Source organism: Symphalangus syndactylus, chromosome 8 (assembly GCF_028878055.3).
Source record: "Symphalangus syndactylus isolate Jambi chromosome 8, NHGRI_mSymSyn1-v2.1_pri, whole genome shotgun sequence".
In the NCBI taxonomy this organism is placed as follows: Eukaryota; Metazoa; Chordata; class Mammalia; order Primates; family Hylobatidae; genus Symphalangus; species Symphalangus syndactylus.
Genome location: NC_072430.2, coordinates 48355549 through 48377772, shown reverse-complemented (window position 1 = coordinate 48377772; position 22224 = coordinate 48355549). Strand labels below are relative to the sequence as shown.

At 47.2% G+C, this 22224-nt stretch overlaps 1 protein-coding gene and 1 long non-coding RNA gene across 3 annotated transcripts in view; one reads left to right on the top strand and one right to left on the bottom strand.

Moving 5' to 3' along the window:
- RAD51B (RAD51 paralog B) overlaps nucleotides 1-15406 on the top strand; it is an 890780-nt gene extending 875374 nt beyond the window's left edge. For both annotated transcript variants that reach the window (XM_063644443.1, XM_055289055.2), the window contains one exon: nucleotides 13437-15406. In XM_063644443.1, coding sequence (XP_063500513.1) covers nucleotides 13437-13444 — 8 coding nt within the window. In that variant the 3' untranslated portion in view covers nucleotides 13445-15406. The remainder of the gene's footprint in view (nucleotides 1-13436) is intronic.
- LOC129487753 (uncharacterized) lies at nucleotides 9703-15913 on the bottom strand. The gene is made up of 3 exons (XR_008659452.1): nucleotides 15880-15913; nucleotides 13706-13823; nucleotides 9703-10463 (listed from the first exon to the last, which is right to left on the bottom strand). It is a non-coding gene; the product is annotated as an uncharacterized lncRNA (long non-coding RNA).
- Between the last annotated feature and the right edge of the window lie 6311 nt (nucleotides 15914-22224).

The following is a 22224-nucleotide window of genomic DNA, read 5'->3' as shown; positions in this document are numbered from 1 at the left end:
AATTCCAGGCATGGAAGGCTTTCAAACACACAATCAAACCCGCCACTTACACACACACACACACACACACACACACACACACACTCCCCATCCCCATTGCATTCCCATCACAATCGCGTTTGTAGCAGAGCCCTGGGATTTGTAACCAAGTGGGGCCCAGTAAGAGCTTTGTAACATTTCACATGGCCCCTGGCCTTCTGTAACAACTCCAGAGCTACAGCCCCAGCCAGAACCCTGGGCCTTGCTGGCAGCTGTGCTGCCGGGTCACTGTGGGAGATGAGACAAGGACCTGCGACCTGCTGTGACTCAGTTTCCCTGCCTGTCAGTTTGGACAACCATGACTGCAGCTAATTCTGAATTGTCTGCCCGCTGGTGGGACCAGGCCCTGGTGGGGGGCTCAGATTTATGGCACGGAAGTCCCAGAATGAGTCAAAGAAGAGAGAGACCAAAATAGATCGGGAGCCAAGTACCCAGAATGGCAGCCAGAGAAGATTAGACACGCTGCCGAGAGAACCGTCCCGATGACTTTATTGAGGGCTCTTGCTCATAAACAGCCACTATGTTATTGTAACTTCCACAGACCAGGCCGACCCTTCCTTGTGACGGGAAGTTTGGGATTGGAACCGTCCATGGGCCCTGCTGTTGCTGAGGTCACCCTGGGAGCTGGGGCTCTTCCAAAGGAAATCAGCATGGGGCTCCGGGGCTTGGTGGAACAGTGGACAGATGGACAGTTTTTGAGTGAGAAAGTCATGGTTAGGAGTCAGGGAAGAGTGGCAAGTGCCTCCCCCCCACCCCACCCCACCCCACTGCAGCTCAGCTGGTGGGACTAAGTCTTTCTTTATGGGCATTTCTGCTGAAAAGTCCTTCCTCCCTTACATTTGCTTCTTGGTCTCATGAATCCAAGGACAGGGCACTAGGCCAGGGTGACAGATGTGGAAAAAGCCCAGAACTGCTGCCATAGTTCCCATCCCTGGGAGCCTCCAGTCCGCAGCCATGCCCAGCAATGGCTGTTCCTCTCACATCCTGACCCCTCACATCCTCTGTCTCATTGCACAGCCCTTGCCTTCCTGGCCACTTGCTAATTTTAATCCTCCTCTCATGTGGAGAGCAGCCCTGGCAGGTCCATCCACCCTCGTCTTCCATTGGAGTGCTTCAGGCAACAATGGAAAAACTTCAGTTTGCCAGCAAAGTGATCGAAGGCCAGAACTTGTCCATTTGAAGATAGAGACACAAATATCTCATTTCAGTACCAAAGACCCTTTCTTTCTTATCACTGCCAGCTCTCCACCACCCATCCATCTCCTACTCATCTCTGCTGGAAATGCTACTAGCCAAGGCAAGCCAAGCCAAACAGCTGTTTGTGGGCTCACAGACCCTCCAAGGATAAGGGTCTCTTCTGTGACAACCAGATTGCACCCCGATGCCAGCCAGCTCCTGGCATCTGCTGCTGGTCCCCTCAAGATGGTAGCCTGGGGAGATATAGCCCAAACGCTTGATCCAGTCTCTTCCCAGTCTAGCTCTGTTGGCAAAATGAAACTCCCTGCCAAGGGAAAGCCAGTTTGGACTGTTCAAGGGGCACCCATGATAACTGGGCAAACCATCCATCCTGGGTTCGTCCGTGTGCTTTGAGACTTACACTAGGTGAGCCAGTTGAGGAACGATTTAGGAGGAAGAAGTCCAAAGCAAGTGTCAGATTTTTAGACAAGCCACTGCTGGCAACGTGTCTTTATTTGGAAAATATTGCACAGGAACTTACAGTGAAAAAGCAGCTTTCAAAGCCCTACATAATGTAACCCTAACCTACCACCTCTCCAGTCTGTTGTACCATGCCCTCCCCTATGTCAATTCACCTTGGCCAGACATACAAACCCACCCCCTGTCCTCCTCCATCCCTGCTCTTTGTCCTTGCTCATTCCATTCCCTTTGCTTGAAATATCTGTCTAGACTGTGCCCATCTTCTAAGTGGTCCAGCTCCAACTCTGCTCTCTCCCCCAACACCGCCACCCCGAAAACCTCTGGGGAGCATGGAGTTAGCATTCCCCCTCCTGTGCTCACTGCATTTTTTGCCTACCATAGACAGTTTAATTATTGAAAACCACCTTATATGTTCTGTTTCAGATATGTTGGCTTTAATGAATCTGTGCGTCCCCTAACCTTGTCTCAGAATTCTTTATATGCCCCAAGCATGCCTCCACAGTGCTCTGAACACTGTAGGGCTTTAGGAAATATTGATGGCTTTGACTGGTTATCCAAAAAAAAAAAAAAAAAAAAAATGTAAGTGATGAAAAAGATGCATAACCAGGAAGAACTATAATGTTCAGCAAAAACTGCGAGAGTGGTTCCAGGTGCTCCCTTCTCGGGGTCAGTGGTATAATGGGTTTTCCTTTCCAGACAGTCCCTTGATAGTCCTAGAATCCCACAGGACAGTTGGGTGGACAGTGTCCAGCAGGCAAACAAGACCGTAAATGCAAAGCCAGAGAAGCTAAACAATGTTGGCTTTACAACTCCAGGTGATGATAATGGTATTTATAGACTCAGTGACATGTTTGAAGCTGTGAGTCCCAGAGGCTAATATTTTAAGCTGGATATCCTGAGACCCAGACGTTCTGTTTTTGTTCTCCTCCCCATCCTTCCCTCCTGTAACCCCTGGAACTTTCCATGCAATTTGGACAAAAGCATGAAACCTCTATTGTTTCTCAATCCTTACTAGTGCTAGGGAAGGATTTAAGAACTGCTTCATGGAAGGATGATTTGTAATGAGTGGAAAACATTCTGAGGCCTTAAAATGACATTTGCCATTACACCAAAACTTCCATCAGAGAATTTCAAAATTCTAGGCAGAGACAAGGGCCTTTCTGCCTTCAGAAAACTCCAATGGCAAAGGGGCTGGGGGTTGGAACAGTGAGGCCTTATTTATACATGAACTCATCTTGGCCAGAGGTTCTGGAGAGTCTAGGTCCACCTATTTAAGAACTTTCTTTCTTTCAGGTCCATTTTTATACTGGATAATAATTCCTGAGGCAAATCTATAAACAAAGGGTGGGAACCTAAAACCTGGCTATTTATATAGCCCAGAATAAAATGGGGAAATCAGTGTTTTCCTTCAAAGCAATCTAGAAAGTACTAGCCAAAGAACAAATTGCAAACAGCTACACAAGCACCAGGGAAATCCCATCGATCATAAGAGATGGAAAATAACCATGAGATCACTGCGCTTATCTCCCCTGGGGCCCGGACATCCAGGATACAGCTTCACGGTGTCCCTTCAGAGGGTGTTACAGGCATTACTTTTCTCTTGCTTTGCACTGTGAATCGTGCTCCCAATTAGTCTCCAATACATCCCCCTGAAGACAGGCAGCAACCACAGAACACAGTACTTCATGCATGGGAATTAAGTCCAGAACATTCTCTACTAGGTGGGGTTTTTGCTGTTTGTAAACAACTCTAGATGTTCATCCACAGTTCATTCAACCGTGCTGACTGGTTGCATGCATTAGCCAGACCTGGTCAAACTTAAACATGCACAAAATCCTGTAGTCACTTTAGGCCCAAGTCCAACATTGAGAAGCTATCAACACAGGAAAAAAGTTGTACCTGTTTTCATGCTGAGAAAAGCAGATAGCTAATCTGTACCAGGAAAACAAACAAGAATAATGATCTGAAAATAACTTGGAAGTTTTTGTTTTCACCAAAGGAAGCATAAATGGTGAAACACATACACATAAGACATGCATGTACACACATATATATACATGCACACACATACACACATACACACGTTGTACGCACACATATACATGCACACACATACATAAACACACTGTACACACAAATATATACATGCACACACATACACACACACTGTATGCAAACATGTATACATGCACACACGTACACATACTGTATGAACACATATATACATGTACACACATGCACATACTGTACACACATATGTATACATGCACACACATGCACACATACATATACTGTACATACACATATGTGCGTGCACACACATACACGTGTACACATACTGTGCACACACATATGTATACATGCACACATACACATACTGTACACACACATATGTATACATGCACACACATACACGTACTGTACACACACATCTATACATGCACACACATACACATACTGTACACACACATATATACATCCACACACGTATACATACACATACTGTATGCACACATATATACATCCACACACATATACACATACATACATATACTGTACACAGATATACACACACTTGCATATATACATGCGTACACACATATACACACACATAAACGATACTGTACACACATATATATACACACATACTGTACACACATATACATGCACATACACACACATACATACGTATATACATGTACACACATATGTACACACACATGCACATACTATATACACATATATGCACACATTTACATATATACTTACATATACACACGTGTTTTCCTCCTAATTACAAAAATAAATACAGAAAAACACAACTAGAAAACTTAACATTTTATTGTGTTCCTTCCAGAATTTTTCTATGAATAGTCACCTGTATTCTAATGTATCATACATATTATATGTTACATTATGTATCATATATAAATGAGGAGGTATATAGAAGTCTTTTTAGATATATTTAATGAATATATATTTGTATATTTTAATTAAAATTTTACATAACATATAATGTTATCAATTTTATTTTTTTATTTCTATCCTAAGGTAACATATTAGTTGTAGAAAGTCAGAAAATGTGTATGAGCAAAAGAAAAAGTGAAAATCATGCATATTCTCAGCATTCAGAAAAGAGTACTTTCATTTGCTGTATGCCCCTCTCACTTATTTAAATATACACCCCTAAGTATAAAATGGGAAGTCCCATTACACAGGGGTATGTGTGTAATGGGGTATATGTTCCATAAGTAGGCCAGGGGTATCACCAATGAGCGTCTTAAACCACTGTTCCCTCTTTCCCTTGTAAGGCATCCCATGCTATGGTTTCCCAGCCACAGACCCACGTCTCCCTGTGGAAGGGGACACCACCTGGACAATGGGCCGCTGCTCAGCCTTGGGGGTCCATGCTAACCCTCTTAAGCTGCTAGAGGCTTTGTGGAAAGACTTCTAAATTTTAAAATCTTCCTTTAAAGTGCCAAGTCAGAGGGTCTGATAATGGGACTTTACCATAAGCCATAGTTCAGAAAAGACAGTCGATAGCCTAATAAAACTTCCCGTCAGATAGGAAGGGAAAGTAGACAGCTCTGCCCAGCCGGGAGGAGAAGCAGAGGAGAGAGAGGACAAAGGTAGCAGACAGAAAAGCAAGGCCTTTCTTGAGATGATATCTGAGGGACTAGGGTGTCGGTAACAAACAGAGGGAGTTGGGGAGGGGTCTAAAACAATCTGGGTTAGGGCCCAGCTTTTCTGAGACATAGTTTGAGGAGAATCCAAGTCTCCTGAACTTATCTGGCACACATACAACATGGTGCCACAGGACGGTTTAGGAATGACAGAGGGAAGTGACTCAATGTCCAGGCAAATGGGCATGAGACGGCCCTCCTATTCTCGCAGCTTGCTTAGGCGTCTAGGATATGCCTGATTCCTTTTTGGCGTCTAGGATATGCCTGATTCCTTTTTGGCCCCCAACACAGTAACACAAAGTGCTAAGAGAAGGCCTGGGGTTGAAGAGGCCACAGTTCTTCTCAGCCTTCCATTCTAAGTAAAAGGAGAAGAAATATAGCTAATACATTCACTTTCCAATGCTGTTCAATTCCATTCGATGGAGTTCCCACCTGCCTTGAGGAATAAACTCTCTTTCAAGTTTAATTCATTCTATTCCATTGTGCTACACACAGTATACACGTCAGATTAAGGTAGATACTGGGGGACTCCAGAGATGGGAACAATTCCACAGACACTGTGCCATTGCCTTGGACCTTCAGAGCTCCGAGAGGGTTAGCCCAGGCATTGTTCTCTCATCCTATTTCTAATGGTCTTTATCTTCTCCCTGCTCCTCCAGCCCAGCCACATCCTCTTCTCAATCCGCCATCTCCATCTGCTTCATTCAACCTCTCTTCCATCCCCTGCTTCTGTGAGTCTTGGAGTGCTCATGGCAGTAGTCAACCTAGGGCAGATAGGGCCAGGCCTTGAGGCTATGGTGAGAAAGTCAGAAAAATGGAACTAGAATGATAATTGGGGTGGAACATGAATAATAATACCTACTATCATTATTACTATTATTTCACTTATGATGATTCTTACTATGTGCCAGGCACTGGCTTAAGCATTTTACATATCTAGTATGAGCTCATACACTTGTGTTAACTCATATAATTAACTCAACTCAAATGCATGAGTTCATACTGCGTATGTTACAGCCTATGGGGTAAGTGCAACTATGATCCCACTTTAGAGATGAGGAAACCTAGGCACAGAAAGATTAAAGTGACTTGCCCTGGGTCACTCAGCTGGTATATGGAAGCTAGAACCCCACCACAGCAAGCTGCCTGTAGACCCTCATAGTAAGCCACAGTTGGGGACACCAAAAAAGCTAGACCAAGGCAAGTGGCTGCATTTGGTTTGGGAATGCAAGCTGACCCATGGAGGTCCCACAGAATCAGAAACAATCCATAATAACTTTTAGGAGATTTGCTAGAAGGCAGGGAGTTTAGAGTGTCTATGGCTCCTGCTTTGTAGTTCTGGAAACTAAAGCCGGGGAGTTAGGGCTACGTGACATGCCTGCAGTTGCAAGAAGTAGCTGCAAGAGAGTGGAATTTGCATCTGCACTGCACACTAGGTGGGGCAGAGCCAACGTTCAGGAAGGTGTACATGTCTACACCTGCACAGGCGCTTCTGGAGGAGGCAGGCGTGTCAAGCCCCCTGCTGAAGAATCCAGCCAGGGAAGGCATCCTTTGTCTCGCTCTGGTGGCTTTCAAGCAAAGAGCCCAGTGTGTTTTGCAGGCATCCATTCATGTGCTTAGTGCCTGAGCTGCACTGACTGGATGACAGGCATCCCCGCCCAGCAGCCAGGGACTGTGTCTCCACATGCAGGCAGGGCCAGCATGAGGTCAGGATTAACCAGAGAAGCTGTGCTCTTCTTGCAGGGCCACACTAGGCTGGGCGGGGGGCCTGCTGAAGTGACTGGTCCTTGGAAGCACAAAGCGTGGAGCTCCCACAGCCAAAGGCCCCAGAGGTTCATCACGAGGGGCCTGTGAGGGGAGCCAGCTGTGCTCCTCCCTGTCACAGATGAGGAGACTGAGGCTCAAAATTAAAGCTGGAAAATGATTTCTGGAACCTCAAATCAAGTCTACTGTCCCCTATTCCGGGTCTATCTTCCCATATACCATGCTGTTTTGGGTACCTATGCTATTTAAAATATCAGGCAGAATGGGGACTTCTTGAGCCTAAATCAGGCTCACCCTGGGGAACAAGTTCAGAGGACCCCATCAGTATCCAGAGCAGAGTGTTCATTTGCCCAGTGATGAATGCATTTGGGCCCTGCTTGGAGGCAGGAAAGAATCCTTGTGCACCCTGCAATTGCACTGCTGCTCCGGCCCGGGCCTCTTCACATTGGACATAACATTTTCATACGTGCTCCCTCCAGTATGTAGTGTCTCTTCTCTTCCAAGCCCCTCCTTTCGATGCCCCCTGAAAACCCATCTCCTGTAATGAAACCACAACTCTCTTCCTGGAAGGAAAATTACATCACCTCACCCATTTGCCCTTCTGCTCCTCCTTGGTTCTAAACCCTGTAGTTCTCAACTCAGGGTATCTTGTGAATCCTTGTGTCCTTTATTCTTGGGCATGGCTTCAGCATGGGTGTCCTCCCCCGTATATACTGTCTCACGTGTTGAGGCATGTTTGTGGTTATTTTGCCCAAGGGAAGACATCATCCGTATAGTAAGGCATTGGCATCATTCCAGTGGCTTCTTTTTTTTTTTTTTTTTTGAGACGGAGTCTCGCTCTGTCGCCCAGGCTGGAGTGCAGTGGCGCAATCTCGGCTCACTGCAAGCTCCACCTCCCGGGTTCACGCCATTCTCCTGCCTCAGCCTCTCCGAGTAGCTGGGACTACAGGCACCCGCCACCACGCCCGGCTAATTTTTTTTTGTATTTTTGGTAGAGACGGGGTTTCACTGTGGTCTCGATCTCCTGACCTCGTGATCCACCCGCCTGGGCCTCCTAAAGTGCTGGGATTACAAGTGTGAGCCACCGTGCCCGGCTCCAGTGGCTTCTGGATCTAGCTAGGGCCATGATGGTGTCAGTCCCCATGCCATAGCCAGGTCCTCTTGGGTAGGTGTTACTGCTGTAGGCCTCTTTGGAGGGCCCCATTACAGGCTGATGAGATGCCATCCGGGTACACAGAGGTCTTCTGCAGGCTGGCCTTTTTCCCAGCTCTTCCAGCTGTGTTTTTCCCCCTACCCAAATGCTTCAGTTCCACCTCCACCTCCACAGTGCCATGAATACTGGCTCCCTTTCCCGTGCCAGGCTCCGTGCTAAGCACTCGCCATGCTTTATCTTGTTCACCTGCACTACAACTTTAAGACGTGGATATTTTTATCCACATTTTACAGATAAGGAAAATGAGATTCAGAGAGATAAAATAACTTACCCAAGGTTACATAGCTAATAAATGGCGGGGCCTAGATTTGAACTACCACGTTCTTAACCACTGAGCTCCACCACCTCGTTCAGTCCATGTCGGCTGCTCCATGGCCCATCCTCAGAGACACCTGTTTTTGCAGTGAACACCCCCTCAAGTCTTTGACAACACCCTTACTTCCTCGGTTTACCCTTGTGTGCCTTGAGCCAAATCTGAACCTGTTGAGCTTGATCAAAGAATGGATTGTTATTTGAAAGAGAAAACAAAAGGTGAGGATGACTCACTTTACACTCTTCTCTGAGCCACTATTTATTGAGAGCTTTCTGTGTCTCTAGCACTGTTCTAGGTCCCACATGAAATAAAAACTCCTGCCTTCACAGAGATTACAGTCTAGTGAATTAATAGCATGCCTCGTGCTGACAAGCTCTAAGAAGAAAGGCCCATCCAGAAGGAGGAGTGAGCGCCCTGGGAAGTAGAGGGGTGGCTGCCTCCCTGCCCTGGCAGCTGAGGGATGACCTGAGGCCTCAGCTTTTCATGGGGATGGGTCTTGTTCCACGGCAGAGAGTGCTGGTGAGGCAGTGAGGGTTTCGGGGACACAGAGGTCTCCAAGCCTTCTCATTTCTGCTGGTGGTGATATGGAGCCCTAGGTCTAGGCAGAGGCAGTCCATCTGGAACTCCAGCTTCTGTGGCATGAAATGGCCTTGTTGAACATGGTAGTGTATATATCTCCAATTATCAGTGAGTGAAGGAGCCCTTTACGAAATTTTAATTCTTCCCCTGCCCAGATGCTCCAGCTCCACCTGCACCTTCACAGGAATCATAACCAGATTTCCTCTTCGGACCCACCTCTTCCCTTCTCTCTTTTCCCTCCTCCCTGCCCCTGCCCCCACCCCCTCAAGTTGGTTTGGCCTAAGGCCATGCAGAGTAATTAATCTAAACCCAACAAATATAATTAGAAAAGTAAATATGTTAGCCAAAAGAGTCTTATACTATATTTCAAAATCCAATGTAAGTAATGTAAGTACACGGTGGGAGGTGCAAAGGCTTCCCGAGCACCAGGTCCTTTGCACCTATCATCTCCTTAAACTAACCCTACTGCAAACTTATGATCTAGGCTTTATCATCCCCATTTTGTAAGTTTAAAAAAACAAACAAACAAAAACCCCAAGGCTTAAAAAGGTAAAGTAACATTACCAACGTTACATAAATGTCAAGGTTGAGTTTTTAACCAAAGTATGTCTGACCCCCAAGTCTGTGGTAGTTCTGTCCCCACCTAGTCCCAGGGTAGCCATTTATGCAGAAACAGTAACCTTGGGCAAACTACTTTACCTTCCACTGCCTCAGTTTCCCATCTGTAAAATGGGCCCAATGCTGATAGCTAACTTTCTCCTCAACCTCAGTTCTGTTCTGGTGATCACATGAACTGGTGTCTAGGAAAGGCCACAGAACTTTCAGGTACTGTGAAAATACAGTATTAATCCTACCCTTGAATTTAGAAGTGATTATGGATTTTCCACCATTTAACCTTGTTGGTATCCAGTGGCAGATTTCAATTTAGCATATCTGGTTTATTTTTCACATTCCTGTTCTGAGGGTAGTCTCTGGCTGCTGACTGTAAAATCTGTGTTGCTCTCTCTCCAGGAATTAGCATCTCCTCTTCCATAGCTGTACTTCAGCTGTACCTCAGGCCCCTGATTGCCAAATTGTAGGTGTTCTATAACGTTCTTTCTTCTGGAATCCCAAGGGAGTAGTCCATATGCACATCTTTCCAGTAGTGTGCTGGTAAATGTTTAACAGCTGGCTTTCCAGTTGTGAATCTGATGTGAATGTTGGTTAATAATTACATCTACAATAATAAGTAAGATGAAAGTGAAACAACAAAGATGCATTTTGGAACTTCACTGGTTTTTTTCCATATGAGCCACTGTTTTGCTGAATCAGGTAATAGTTTTCAAAAACTAGAAAAATATTACCTCAATATATTATGTGATTCACAATGTCACTGCTCAGACACACACAGCACACTTTTACATCTACTCTTACTGTATTAACGTTTTCTCTAGCACTTCCATAAGTCTAGATAATCAACACAACAATAAATCAAGCCCTGAGTATAGAATGTGCCAATTTCTGTGGTGTAAATAGTCTCACCATGGCCAAATTTCAAGCTACCAATGTGATGCTACTGACTGTGGAATTGGGAAGAGAGTCACAGTAGTATACATACTATCCTATAGTCTTCCCACCGTATGTGTAATAAACATAACTCAAGCACATAGATGATAGTAAACTGTAGTTTAAAAAAATTAGGATCTGATCTGTTGTTAGTATTTATTACCTTTTTAAAATATAATTAATTATATGTTTATATCATTTAATTTTTAACAATGGCTGTGTTCGACAAGCAGCTTGCAAAATTCCTGAAAATTTACCAATCAGCTTTCACAATCCAGTGCAAGCTTCAGCACACCACCATCCCGTTCCTCTTCCCGTTAGCCCAGATGGGTCCCATGCTATCTGATGGCCACACCCTTTGTTAAATAGCTCCAGTTAGTCCTGATCCACGCAAATCAAGAGAACATTAGTCAATGCTCAGCCTCTCCAAATAAACAACGTCAACAGCTTCAGTCCAGTGGAGTGACTTAATGATCTGTTTCCTTCAATAAACTGTGATTTCTGCACTCAATTCAGATACCTGAGCGTCACAGTAAGCTGAGAGTGAGGCCCGGAGGCGTTCATAATGTAATATACTAAGTTCAAACTTGGCAAGCGGATGACATTGTGAGAAATGGCTTTTTTTAGGCCGATTTGGGGAGTTTGGGGTGTTTTTTTAAGAGTTAAGCCAAGGCAAAAAAATAACCCTTGCAACACATCACTTCACAGCTTGTCAGCCTGGGAGAGGCTATTCTGGGATATTCAAGCTAAAGAACCTCTTTTTAAACTCCAGGCAAACTGGAATCAGGATGCAGCGTTTTTATTTCTGTCTGTCATGGATTTACTCTGTCCAGTAATCTCTGTCCAGTTTGTTCCCTGGGTGGGCCTCAGTTTACCTTCTGGAGAAGTCAAGTCAACTGCCTTTATCTAGGGCATTATTTGATTTCTGAATTGTGGAGACTGAAAAAAGATAGTTGCTAGGGTTTATCAGAGGGTTTGGAGTGTCTACCTGAGGTGTTCCTAATCAGTGGAGAGTCAGAGAGGGGTGAAGTTGAAGTAGGATCTTATAAGAAATGACAAATGAACGAGATGTAACAGAGAGGAGGAGGAAGAGGGATAGGAAAGTGAAGGAGGAGGGAGGGCCTCCAAGCAACGTACCAAGAAAACGTCGGGCAAGTGGCTAAACTGTCTCCAGTGTTCACTTTGCTAAGATGGAGAGTGAGGGCATAAGATGATTTAGTTACAGAAGAAAAGGCAGGCAAGATGGAGCAGGCAGGTGCCTTTTGTCTGGGTTTGACAAGAGAGTTTCCAGGGTAGGGAAGGAATGTGATCAAAGTTATGATTCTAAGACCTGCCTGGAAGATGACCAGGGAGTGGGCAAACTTGGAAGCAAAACCAGCCTCCCAAACACCCGTGTAATATCGTGTCTTGGGCCACTGTATAAATAACCTCCCTCCTGTTCATCGGTAGGCTTTGTAGTTCTCAGCCTCTCTCCTCTGTTGAAAGTGTGAGCCAGCCCTTTGCATGAAGAAGCATTAGAAGGGATCACTGCATACTTTTTTAATTGTCAAGAATGCATACATGCCATGCATATGAAAGATACAGTGGACTTTGGGGGCTGGGGAGTGGAGCAGGTTGGGAGTGGGGTGAGGGATAAAAGCCTACACCTTGCGCACCGTGTACACTGCTTTGGTGATGGGAGCACCAAAATCGCAGAAATCACGACTAAAGAATTTATCCATGTAACCAAAAACCACTCGTACTCCAAAAACTATTGACATTAAAAAACAGAATTCCCACCGTGCCTTAAACTTATGTCATCTCACTTTTTTTTGTCAGCAGCCTAGAGGGAAGGGGACACAATCCCAATTTTACCACCAGAGCAACTGAGACCTGCAGATATTAAATGACTTGCTCCAGATTACAATTGAGACTCAAACCCATCGCCTGGCCACAAGTCTGGTGCCCTATCTACACCAATCTGTCTCTGGTAAACCTAACTAGCTAGTCAACTTTTTCCATCCATAGGCCAGACACCTTTTGAAATAACAAACCATCTGATCTCTAGAAAAACTGAAAAGCCAGTTCCAGTTGTCAGACACGCCAAGCTTGAGAGAGTCTCTCCCAAAAGTTCTCTGGAAAGCCCAGGGATTCCGAATTCCAAAGCCAGCCAAATTTGAATTTCCTCTATAAAGAGATAGTCCCTCCTGGTTTAGAACATAACCTTCCTCATTAGGCTGCCTCCATGTTTTGTAATAACTTTTGCTTACACCACAAAATTGTCATAGATTATGAAAACACAAAGGCCTTGGAAAAAAGGCCCAGAGCCCCCTGGAAGTCATTATTTCTTCCTTTAGCAATTGCTGAGTTAAGCACCATAAATATGGTTCCCATCCTGCTCCCCTCCCCCCGCCCTCCCCACCCCCCACGATCTGCTGGACATATGTTAGGAAGAAAGCAGGGATGTGGGGGTGGAAGAAGATTCGCATGTCGTGAATCTTGAGCACTGAAAAGAAAAAGTGGGGAGAGGGCGGGGAGTTTGCAGCCCTGGAAATGGAATCTCTGAAGGATTTATTGCCTTTGAGTATCTCACAAGGCTTTTTTTTTTTTTTTAATAAAAATCTGTAGCTTATGGCTTTTTTTTTTTTTTTTTTTTTTTGTATAGGGCAGTAAACAAGAGCTCTGAAAGGGGAAGGAAGCCAGGAGAAAGCCAGCTCCATTAGTCACGCAGCAGCATATCCTGTCACAAAGGACCCCAGTTGAGTAATCGCCCAAAATATGCCTGTTATTTTTTTCTGTCAGAAAAAAAATGGGGCCTGCCAAAATGTACTGTAAAAAAAAAAATCTGGTGTCTTAGGCCCAGAGAGGGAAAAGAAAATAAAGAAGAAACAGTCATAACTTCACAGTGCTCTTCAAACCCTCTCCCCAGCTTACCTGGAAAAGAAAAAGCCTTCAGACTCTTCACCACGACAGAGCCCACCAGGCTTGGAGAAAGCTACAGCTTTGGGATGGTCCAGGCCTCAGACTCTTCATAGCTGCTTGGTGCCAAGAGCTTAAAAAGAGGAGGGGTGGTCGGGGAGAGTGGAAGGAGGACAGCACGGGGGGAGAGAAAAAATGAACAGAAAGGGACCCAGGATATTGAACAAGTCCTTTGACCAGCTTTAAATAGGTGTGGCATTGCTCACAGGGAACCCGCAGGAGCCCACACCAGTTCCATAAGTATTGCATGAGCCCAGCAGGGGCCAGTGACTGCCAGCCAATGGCTGAGCCTGCTTCGTAAGCTTTTCTGATGGCCCCAGCAAAACCAGCACTGTCTCAGGCCTCCACCATGCCCTGTGGGTGTTTGGGCCACAGACTGGACAACAAGGACTTGGGCGGAAGGACATCGGACTCTGGAGAGATCTGAAACAAGGGATGGGGAGAGACAGGCTGGTCCGAGCTGCCTGCAACCTCCCGTATTCTCCTGGATTGGCTTTCCAAAACCCAGGCCGACAGGCTCTTGGTAGGAAAACAGGCCCAGCAAACAAAGGTGTTCTCAAGCCCAGTTCAGTCACTGCCTCTGTCCCATGCTCTTAGTCTCATGGCTCTCAGGACCAGGACACAAGAGACGGTTATGTCCAAGCACCGAACACTCTTGGAAAGCCATCCTTTCCCTTCTGCTGACATTCTGACCCCCTCAAGGGTTGTCCATGGGGAACAGGCTTTCTGCACCCAATTGACCAAAAAATAACAGAAGCCTTCTCCTTAAGAAAGAGAGCAGACCAGACACAGTGGCTCACGCCTATAATCCCAGTGCTTTGGGAGGCTGAGGCGGGAGAATTGCTTGAGCCCAGGAGTTCAAGACCAGCTTGGGCAACACAATGAGACCTCGTCTCTACAAAAAAAAACTTAAAAATTAGCCAGGCATGGTCTCAGCTACTCAGGAAGCTGAGGTGGGAGAATTGCTTGAGCCCAGGAGGCTGAGGCTGCAGTGAGCCGTGATCATGCCACTGCACTCCAGCCTGGACAATAAAGCAAAAGATCCTGTCTCAAAAAAGAAGAAAGAGAACAGAGCCCTACAGAGGAGGAAGAAGGTAGGCACACTGTCGCTTTTGCTCTCAAGCTCCCTGGATCTCTCCTAGAGGAGAGACCCCCAAACCTGCCTGCACTCTGCAGGAGCCGGCTGGGGGAAGAGCCTTTCCAGGGACACCTCCCTGGAGGTGCTCTAATATTTGGCTGCTTGGCCATTCTGGGCCAAGAAGAGTCCTTCCCTAGCCCAGGACCATGAGTCTTCCTGATGATTGCTGCAGAAAGGCCCAATTTTCAGGGCCCTACCTAGCCCTTCAATATCTTTGAGCCGCCCGTCTTGTCTGAGCCACAGTCCTAAAGCCAGTCCTGAGCTTCAAGACCCATGCTTGCCCTGGCCACTGCTTCCCCTGGGAGAGCTGACTGGCTTCCTGCAGAGAGCTGGCCTGCAAGTTGGAAGGGCATATTCTCCTGCCGGCTTCCTGGCTAAATTGCTGTGGAATTTTAGGTCACTCAAGTGAACTTTCTGCGACTATTTTTTCCTCCCTTCAAGATTTATCAACTATTAATTGGAGCCTCTAGATGCCTGCAATGTGGAGGTCCTGAGAATTCAATACAGAATAATACAAATGCTGTTCTTCCTGTGAAGCCTGGACAACATTTCCCTTCCTTCTGCCCTCCCTCCCTCCCTCCCTCCCTCCCTTCCTTCCTTCCTTCCCTCCTTCCTTCCTTCTTTCTTGAGTTTCCTGATGCCAGCTCGTTGGATGGTGAGCCAGGGGTGGGAAGGTAGTGGTGGGGTTGATTATAAATACAATAAGAAATAAACCCACACACTGCAAAACTCTATGTTAATACTATTAATAGTATTTCCAAATTGCTTACAGGTAGAAGACAGTTCCTTAGCAACATGATCGTAATGAGAATTCCACAAGGGCATCTGGAATTTACTGTCAGACATTCCAGCTTATCAGGAAATGAAAAAGACCAAGACCATCATATAATGTGCAAACTATGCTAATGCCTATCACTAGCATATATCAGACCCCAGTTACAGGACTGACCCACAGGACTCCCTTTGTCTCAGCTTTAATCATATGAAGTACCTGAGGCCTGTTGTCCTCCTCAGGGCTCAAGGCCTTCTTGTGGCCAGGTCCTTCATATAATTCAAGAGTTAAAATCACTGTCAACACAGCCCTTTGACTAATGTTCCAGAGTGACAGGCCTGGCAAGTGAACATACAAGTGATGCTGTTATCCCCCAAATCACAGGTGAGTGAGGTCTCTGGAGGTGTCCACCCCCACATGAATTTCCCTTTGTGGTAGCAGTAACATCTGAGTCACTAAGCATGGGGCCACAATTTAGGTTCACTCCCTCCCCTTCCTGTGCCCCAAAAGGAGGCTGAAGGCGGGTCCTCACAGCAGAAAAAGCTCCACTTCCTCCGAGCTCCAGACAGCACATCTCAGCTGTGTTGGGCCTTACAAGGCTGCGGTCAACAGGCACCCAGGTGATGAGGTCTTTCTCAGCCTGTTGTTCTCTTGTTAGCCCTTTGATGTTTCAAAGTTGACGAGGTCAGCATCTTCCAGGCTGCAGGAAACATGCCTGCCAGGTATACCTTTCAAGCAGCTGATTAATATGTCAAGTGGTCTCTGGTCAGAGGAGAGTGTAAGGGCTGTTGAAATGACTCACCAGCTCAGCTCCCGTGTCTTTGGGAAACGCTACCCTGTCAGCAAGAGGCCTCCAGCTGAAGAGTAAAGACACAGATCTGAAAGGGTAAAGTTCTAGCGTGCAACAAACTATTATACATCCTAAATGAAGTGAGAAATGGTAGGCTCTTCACCTGCCAGGGCCTGGCGGGGCCTGTGTCCCAGGACTGCTTAGGAATCCAAGCCTAGCACTGTTTATCCATTATGCTGATGAGAAGCCTGTAAGACAGGGAGGCTTGCTGGGCCTCCAAAGTCCACTTGCTGGCTTGTTACTTGGCACCATCAGATCTACGCTAGGGATGGTGTAACTAGAGCCTTTGAGTGCATGAAAAGTTTGTGGCCTGACAAAGCACTTACTGACCAAGGAAAATCAACTTCAGGTGCAGCAGGAAAGGTCTGGTACCCAGAATGTCTGGGGTTTTGAGACACTGGAAAAGATTGCCTAATAATGTCATGGGCTCCCTTCCCTGGAAATAATCTGAAAATAGGATAAGTTCCCTCCAATCTTGGATGGGTCAACCTCGTCTTGAGGTAAGGAGACGGTTACATCAACCCATGGAGAGGGCCCGTCAGCAACTCTGAGTCTATTAGAGGGTATATTTTCACACAAAGAAAACTTTTTATCCTGGTAAAATATACCTAACATAAAAGCTACCATTTTAACCATGTTTAAGTGTACAATTCAGTGGCATTAAGTACATTCACATTGTTGTATAAGCTTTACCGCCATCTCTCTCCAGAAATTTTTCATCTTCCCAAACTGAAACTCTGTGCCCATTAAACACTGACTCCTCTTTCCTCTCCTCCCAGCCCCTGGCAACCACCATTCTACTTTTCATCTTTATGATTTTGACTACTCTAAGTACCTTGCATAAGTGGAGTCACGCACGGTTCTTGCGTGACGGGCTTGTTTCACTTAGCATAATGTCCTCAAGTTTCATCCATGTTGTAGCATGTGTCAAAATTTCATTGCTCTTGAAGGCTGAATACTGTTCCATTGTGTGTGCGTGTGCAGGTGCATGCGTGTGTGTGTGCGTGTGCAGGTGCATGCATGCGTGTGTGTGTGTGTGTGTGTGTGCATGTAGCACGTTTTGTTCTTCCATTCATCTGTGATGCACACTTGGGTTGTTTTCACCTTTTGGCTATTGTGGATAATGCTGCCGAGAACTTGGGGGTACAAATATCTGTCCCTCCTTTCAATTCTATATCCAGAAGTGGAACTACACAAAGAAAACTTAAAAGCATTGTGCCCCCAGAAGAAGACATGTTGATGTCCTCACATCATGTTCCCATTTGGAGAAGAAACACCTAAAAAATGTTGGGCGGGAGGCTGAGACGAGCGGATCACAAAGTCAGGAGATTGAGACCATCCTGGCTAACACAGTGAAACCCTGTCTCTACTAAAAATACAAAAAAATTAGCTGGGCGTGGTGGCGGGTGCCTGTAGTCCCAGCTACTCAGGAGGCTGAGGCAGGAGAATGGCGTGAACCTGGGAGGCGGAGCTTGTGGTGAGCCGAGATCTCGCCACTGCACTCCAGCCTGGGCGACAGAGCGAGACTCTGTCTCAACAACAACAACAACAATAGCAACAACAACAACAAAAAGTTGGGCTACAGTAAGACTTGGCAAGAGGGACCAAGGAAGCATGGAAGAAGGAGCTGATTGGTTCCAGAGCAACCAGAGAAGGCTTCACAGAGATGAAATTGGAGCTGGATTCTGATGGGTACGTAGGAGTTTGCCTGGTAGAAAAATAAATAGAGAAGGGCAGGAAAAGAAACAGCCCTTTTCGAAAAACAGACCAACATTGCATGCACATATCCTTTGACTCAGCAATTGCACTGGCAGGAATTCTGCTGTTATCCTCACACACATACTCTCCAGGCATATGTCTAACGATCCTCATAGCAGCAATGTCTGCAAGACTTAGTCACTGGGAGGGGCCTGTGGTCCCTCACTAGGACACTGCTGAAATAAACTATGGTACAGCCATACTGTGAATTTCCACACAACCATTAAAAAGAATGAAGGAGGGCCAGGCGCGGTGGCTCATGCCTGTAATCCCAGCACTTTGGGAGGCCGAGCGGGTGAATCACCTGAGGTCAGGAGTTTGAGACCAACCTGGCCAACATGTTGAAACCCCATCTTTACTAAAAATACACAAAATTAGCCGGGTATGGTGGCAGACGCCTGTAGTCCCAGCTACTGGGGAGGCTGAGGCAGGAGAATCGTTTGAACCCTGGAGACAGAGGTTGCTGTGAGCAGAGATAGCGCCATTGTCCTCTAGCCTAGGTAACAAGAGTGAGACTCTCAAGAAAAAAAAAAAAAGAATGGAGGAGATCTCCATGTGCTGATATGACAAGAATTCCAGACTTATTTTTAATTAAAAAAAGAAGATGTCACTATATGCCCAAGTTATTTCCCTTGAAGGAAAGAACACACAAGAAACTCTTAATAGTCATTACCTTCGAGAGGAGCAACTGTAACTTGAGGGGAGAGAAATTAAATTTTCATGTTATGCTTTCTAATGTGTATGTATTGCATTTAAAAACAAATTAACAAAGCTACCAGGGTGATGAAATTACAGGCCACTTTTATATTCTTTGTGCTTTTTAAATTTAAAACATTTTTTAAAGAAAAGCAGCTATTTTTCTGGAATTGTTTAGTCCCAATGGCTCCTAAAGGCAGAGAGATATGTTTACAGCGCCATCCTTTCAGAGTTTCTCTTACAGCTTCGCAAGGATTCCTTTCAAGACAGAATGGTATCCTCATCTCCTCAAGAGAAAAGTTTTGGGGCCAAACAAGAATTCGGCCAAAAGCTCGGGGCCAGGCATGTGTGGTGCTAGGGCAGCGCGGGGGCTCCCACAATGTCTGTCCAACTGTCCTGGGGACAGGACCCCTCTTCTGCACTTTTCTGTACCCCTCGTAGGGACTACATCTCTGCGACAAAAACCCAGCTACACAGGGTTAACCCCTGCGTTTTGCTTCACTGAGCATGGCTGAGGAGGAGGGGGTGCAGTGAGAGCAGAGGGGGCTCCATCCTGCCCCAGCGGCAGGCAGCATTAATAAAATGCAGGTGTTTTGTGTATGTATAGCTGCTTGAGGGAGGAGGGAAAAAGAGCCTTGACTGCAGCAGCGCATGGAAGCAAGAGCCGAGTGCGGTAGAGGAAAATGTGCCTGCAAGTAATGAGAAAGCATTTTGCAAAGAGAACCTTGGTTTAGGGTTAAGAAGAATGCAGCAGTTTCTGGCACAGGCCTACCCTGTAGCTCCCTCTGGGTGTGTGTGTATGTGTGCGTGTGTGTGTGTATCTGGACACAGGCTCCTATGCATGCATGTGCACACACACACACACACACACCCCACCACCACCACCACAGATTCTTTTCCCAGCAACATCTCAGACAACCTAAGTTTGACCCTCACTTGTTTTGACCAGGAGTTGGTTCTGACGCTCCCTTCCCTCCCTGCCAACCGCCCTCCATCTTTTCTCTCCTGTCTTCCTCTCTCTGGATCCCACACCCTGCAACTCCTCCTTTCCCCCATCACTTCCTTCTCTCTGAGGCCTTGGGTTGACGGTAGCTCCCCTTGGCCAGCCCCTTTTTCGTAATACCCCTTGGCTCTGCTTTCAAGCAGGCACCTCGTGAACCCGACTCCCACCCTCCATTCCAAAGCCCACCTCCCTTGCAGTTGGGAATGGAGCTCAGGAGGTTGGCCAGCCCCTGCTGCTTTAGCTCGACGATGTGCTCCAGAGCCGTGGAGGTTCAAGGTGAGGGGGGAGTAAAGCACAGGGCAAGCCCCCTCCTCCTGGCCACCCCAAGGGCAGGAGAGCAAGGAGGAGGCATCAGAAATGACTGCAAAGTGGGCAGCAGCTCTGAGGGCCACTGGGCCCTGCCGAGGGTCCTCTGTCCCCGCCTCCCCACATCCCCCAGGGAGATGGGAAGTGACAGCCCCCACCTTCTAGAGGGTCGCCCTCCATTACCCCAAGTTAAAGAAGCCTAAACGCAAGTGATTTCTGTGATGTATTTAGTTTGCCTCCTTGCCTGAGACCTGCTGAGGAGTGCAATTGTAGGTGAGTTGTTCCAACACCGGAAAGGCTTCAGGAGACCAGGGTGGACCCCTGAGGCCCTGCTCGGTCCCAGGCGGGCCAGGGTCGGAGTGGGAGTCACAAGGGAGGTGAAGCTCCTCCAAGGGACATGGGCTCCTGATTCCATGAGGAGGGGGTGGGGAGAGGTGCTGGGGGGCTCAGGAAGGGCCCCTGTCACAGGCTACCAAGCTGATCCTGAGTGTTTGTGTCTGAAACCACCGAGCCAGAACCCGTGCCAGGCAAAGGCCAGCCCAACAGCGTAGTAAATATGTTCCCCGGAATTTAGCACCCCCGAGTCAGAGGGGAGCAGGGGCTGGCAAGAGCCCTCTCCTCCGGCCTGTCTGAAATGGGAGGACCAAGCTCTAGAGGATCAAGTTTTTACTTTCTCAACTCCTATCCTCTACTCCCTACCTGCCTCCCCATTCCCATGCAAAAAAAAAAAAAAAGACCGAGCAGGGGTGGACAGGCAGCAGCCCAACTATCCCCCAACTCATCCGCTCATCCTTGCCCGCAGCTCACAGGCTGGCTGGCAGCAGCTGTGTCAGGAGGCAGGACCCACATTTGGAAACTGTGGGGAATCTCCTTGGAGAGTAGTTACTGGGGCCGCTTGTCCCAGACCCTGAATTGGAACACGGTCTCCTCTGACAACTCCAAGACTGGGACTTGTCACTTGTGGGAATAACAGTGGGAACCACCCTAGAAAATCCAGGATGCAGGGTCCCCTTACTAGCACAAAGCAGCCTTGGGGCCCCTGTGCCCCCACATCCAGCCCTTCCTCCCTTCTGGGAGTGGAATGGGGGAGAAAGCCTTGCATCCTCAGTGGCCCCCACCCTTTGAAAGGCATGTAGTGGCCTCAAGGCCTTATTCCCCCCTCCACTCTGTTATATGGAGCCTGTGAGGAGCAGATGTTTCTAATGAAGGGCCCAGGCCAGGGCTCTGGAGGTAACAGGCCCGCCGTAGAGCACTGGCTCCCATGGAGGGGCCGCAGCCCCCAGACTTCTGAAAGCACAAGCCTCCCAGTGAATGGGACACACACTCTCTTGAATTCTCAGCTCCTTTCAGGAAATTGCCAAGTTAGCCCTTGGCTTTCTCCTTCCCAGTGCCCGCCCCGTTTCCATAGCAACCGCCTCCCCATCTTCCAGAGCCTCTCTCCGGTCCTGCCCGCCCCCTCCTCTCCACCACCCTCCGCGTCTCATCTGTCTGGGTGGGAACCGGGATTAGAGTTCATTGGGCTGGGATGCTTTTCCCAGGGCCGCTTTGCCTTCGTGATCCCTTTGCGGCAGCCCGGCCCCTGCCCCAGGCTTTTCAAGTCCCCCAGACTTAATGACCAGCCCTGGGTTTCCTCCTCTTCTCTTTCTCTGCCTCCAATAAAGCCAGAGAATTAACCCAGGTTTTAAGTGCCCCGGTTCCAAGCTGAATATCAAAGGGGGCTTCCCCAAGCTGCTTCTGCATTTCAAAGGGGCTGATTTATCACTTTCACTTAAACCGGCACATTTTGGGGAAAGAGTTTTACCCAGAGGTCAAACTCTGGAAAAACAAATGGATCCCTGTTCACCCCCTCCTGGGGTGCTGTGGGCTATTAGTGTATAAACTGCTGGTGGGTAGGTGGGAAACAGGCTACCCGCACTCCTCAGCAGCCTGGGCCCAAACTGCTCCTGTCCCC